At 37.9% G+C, this 4,004-nt stretch overlaps 1 protein-coding gene across 1 annotated transcript in view; it reads right to left on the minus strand.

Moving 5' to 3' along the window:
• Positions 1-1,622: 1,622 nt before the first annotated feature.
• Positions 1,623-4,004, minus strand: part of LOC107672133 (DENN domain-containing protein 3-like) — a 13,407-nt gene continuing 11,025 nt past the window's right edge. Inside the window, exons 21-24 of the mRNA XM_016465233.1 lie at positions 3,578-3,717; positions 3,252-3,364; positions 2,706-2,843; positions 1,623-1,830 (exon numbers count right to left, since the gene is read on the minus strand). Coding sequence (XP_016320719.1) covers positions 1,627-1,830; positions 2,706-2,843; positions 3,252-3,364; positions 3,578-3,717 — 595 coding nt within the window. The 3' untranslated portion in view covers positions 1,623-1,626. The remainder of the gene's footprint in view (positions 1,831-2,705; positions 2,844-3,251; positions 3,365-3,577; positions 3,718-4,004) is intronic.

Genomic DNA, 4,004 nt, shown 5'->3' on the forward strand with positions numbered 1-4,004 from the left:
TTGGAATAAGAACAGCTTTCAAAGGACTGAGAGCTCTTAAATTAATTCAGAAAGATAGAATAAACTGTTATTTATATTTTACAGCCACAAGCTATATAAAAATATATATTTCCACAGAGACTGTTGAGATCTGAGCATTCTTAACATAGGACTATTTTTAGAAAAAAAGCCTTGTAGTAGTTGTTTCACTCCCTTTTCTAGCTTGATAAGTATTTGCAACCTTCAGGTTACTCTAGTTGGTTCTCATAGTGCCATCATTGGCTAACTCTAATCAAAACCAGTATAAACAGCTATGCTCACCAAAGCCTGATGGGATTACAGAGCACTTTTTTAAGGGCAACTGTGAATACATTTCTTCCCCTGTGCTGTGAGCACTGAGTAACTACTTGCATGTCACAGATCATGATGCCCCTGTTTATGAAGCTGATACCTTAAAAACTTAAAATCATGTTGTGTCAGCTTGCTTAATCTACTCTCCAGATGGCGATTTTGCCATCACTTTTTGCAGAGCCGCTGAGTATGTATCGGTCCTCTGCTGAGAAGAGAGCTTGAACTGTATCTTCATGGGCCTCAAGCGCCTTCTCAACCTTCAAGCTCTCAGAGTCCAACACAAAGATCTTCCCCACAACCTTACTGAGGCCTGACCCACCATTACAACCAATCCAGACCTAGAGAAAGAGAAAGAGGAGACCACGTTGTTGTTGTTTTTTTATTTTTTTAAATAAAGATCAGGTTTCAGTGTGCTATAATTAGGGCTGCACAATCAATCGCATGCGATATTTAATGCGCATCTTATCAGTAAAGCCGGTTCTGTAATCAGCGGTAAATCTCCATCACCTGCGGGCTTTCACATTGAGCAGCATTAACTACACAGAGCCATTGTTCACTGACGAGTTTCGCAAAACCACGTTCATATTCGCGCGATTTTTTGCGCAGCTCGTCAGTGAACAACGGCTCTGTGTAGTTAATGCTGCTCAATGTGAAAGCACGCAGGTGGAGATTTACCGCTGATTACAGAACCGGCTTTCTGACAAGATGCGCATTAAATATCGCATGCGATTTACTGTGCTGGTGTTTGGACCTCAATTCCCTTTGATCCAGGGCTTTTCAGGAAATTGTGTACATGGCAGCTCCACAAACTTCACCCGATTCAATATTCAGCTTTCTTGGAATAAGAACAGCTCTCAAAAGACTGAAAGCTTTCAAATTAATTCCAAAAGATATAATAAACTTATTTATATTTTACAGCTTTGCTTATACTCAGGCAATACAAAAATATATTTCCACAGCGACTGTTGAGATCTTAGCATTCTTAACATAGGACTATTTGTAGAAAAAAAGCCTTGTAGTAAGTAGTTGTTTCACTCTCTTATGATAAGTTTTTGCAACCTTCAGGATACTCTAGTTGGTTGTCATAGTGCCATCATTGGCTAACTCCAATCAAAACCAGTATAAACAGCTCTTCTCACCAAAGCCTAATGGGATTACATGACACTTTTTAAGGGAAACTGCATATACATCTCTTCCCCTAAGTTTAGACCGCTAAGGAACAACTTGCATGTCACATATACTGATGCACCTGTTTATGAAGCTGATAAAACTTACAATCAAGTTGTGTCAGCTTGCTTAATCTACTCTCCAGATGGCGATTTTGCCATCACTTTTTGCAGAGCCGCTGAGTATGTATCGGTCCTCTGCTGAGAAGAGAGCTTGAACTGTATCTTCATGGGCCTCAAGCGCCTTCTCAACCTTCAAGCTCTCAGAGTCCAACACAAAGATCTTCCCCACAACCTTACTGAGGCCTGACCCACCATTACAACCAATCCAGACCTAGAGAAAGAGAAAGAGGAGACCACGTTGTTGTTGTTTTTTTATTTTTTTAAATAAAGATCAGGTTTCAGTGTGCTATAATTAGGGCTGCACAATCAATCGCATGCGATATTTAATGCGCATCTTATCAGTAAAGCCGGTTCTGTAATCAGCGGTAAATCTCCATCACCTGCGGGCTTTCACATTGAGCAGCATTAACTACACAGAGCCATTGTTCACTGACGAGTTGCGCAAAACCACGTTCATATTCGCGCGATTTTTTGCGCAGCTCGTCAGTGAACAACGGCTCTGTGTAGTTAATGCTGCTCAATGTGAAAGCCCGCAGGTGATGGAGATTTACCGCTGATTACAGAACCGGCTTTCTGACAAGATGCGCGTTAAATATCGCATGCGATTTATCGTGCAGCCCTAGCTATAATGCTCTCATTTCATCTGATGTGAAATCACACAAATGACATCCTCAAACAAACAAAAAGACATTACACTACTGTTCAAAAGTCTGGGGTTGTTGAGATCTTTTAACATTTCTGAAAGAAGTCTCTTACGCTCACCAAAGCTTCATTTATTTAATGAAAAATAGTAATATTGTTGAATATTTTACATTTTAAATAACTGTTTTTTATTTTAAGTAATTTATTTCTATGATTGCAAAGCTGAAGTTTCAGCAGTCATTACTCCAGTCTTCAGTGTCACATGATCCTTCAGAAATCATTCTAATATGCTGATTTACGTGTTTGAGAATGAATAGCATTTCAAAAGTTCAAAAGAACAGCCTTTATTTCAAATAGAAACATTGAAACATTTTTTTTAAAGATTTCATTTCAAATTCCTGTAGGTATGGCCATGGAAATGTCATGTAAAATGTAACATCTTACCTGATCCTTCACTCTGATCATACAGGTGACCACACTGCAGTTTGGGACTGTGACCCGTTTAGGTGCTTTGACAGGGTCACTGGAGTCCCATATACAAAGCTCTGCTGAGTCTGTGAAACTTGTCCAGATCTGTCTTTTCTATAAAAACACATAACAAGAGCCTGAGATCAATGATTATATCTGAGCACATTATAATTTTATGCAATTCACACCATTTAGTGGCATGGCTGGCCTCTCTGACTGTCTGGGTGTCAAATGTGTTTGTGCAAACAGCATGAAACGGCAAAGGAAAAATACACACTAAAACAGCATAAAGCTGCAACACAAGTCATACACAGAAATACAATAAATACTCATTTATTAGAATAATAAATAAAGATTTATAACTGAATACATGCTTTTTTTATACATCATAAATGGGTTTTTATGCATAAAAATATATGTATAAATATATCTACTGTACATATTTTAGGAAGGGGGATAATCATATTTGGGGGTCATATTTGGATACAGCTGATACTGTGAGGGGACCGTGAAGATACAAACCTCCATAAGCAGTGTGACCCTGCTGAAGGATGTGGTTTTCACATCATCTGGGAGGGAAATCTTACAAAGCAGAGCTCCACGGGGACTCAGCTTCATGACACAATCCCTGGCACCTTCACAAGGAATAAACACATGCCAAATTTAAATGAAGTAATGTATATATTGATAATACATTCAATAATGTTAAGCTATCCATTGGCAAAAAAAAAATAAAAAATTGGCCACCTGAATGCTTTTGTAAAATGTAATATGTAAAAACCTTATAGTACATATTGGACCTTCGAGTTAACAACAGTTTTGGACAGTTTTACCAAGCTAAAACTTACCACACCATAAGTCGTCATTGTTAATCTGAATGGACTGCAGTCTGTCACAGGACAGATGAAACTGCCTCTTCACCTTCAGAGAGGGGACGTCCCAAACGATCACAGTGCCATCTGCGCTACAGGAATACACCTGTGCTTGGCTTGGGAGAGCACATCAAAATGACATTTTACATAATACTATTCTCAACCACCACTGCCAAATATACAGAAAATACCACAAACAATGCTGCCACCTGCTGGTGACACTTTTAATTGTATTTTTGGAGTACATAATATTTATCTTTATTTTTAATCTATCTATAATAAACCAAATGTATAAATAATAAAATCTATAATTAAAATGTGTGTATATGTGTGTGTGTGTTTACTTATATATATCTATATCTATAGATAATATAAAACAAAATGTATTATAATACATTCTAGT

This window comes from Sinocyclocheilus anshuiensis, unplaced genomic scaffold (genome assembly GCF_001515605.1).
Source record: "Sinocyclocheilus anshuiensis isolate Anshui unplaced genomic scaffold, SAMN03320099.WGS_v1.1 scaffold902, whole genome shotgun sequence".
NCBI classification, from domain to species: Eukaryota; Metazoa; Chordata; class Actinopteri; order Cypriniformes; family Cyprinidae; genus Sinocyclocheilus; species Sinocyclocheilus anshuiensis.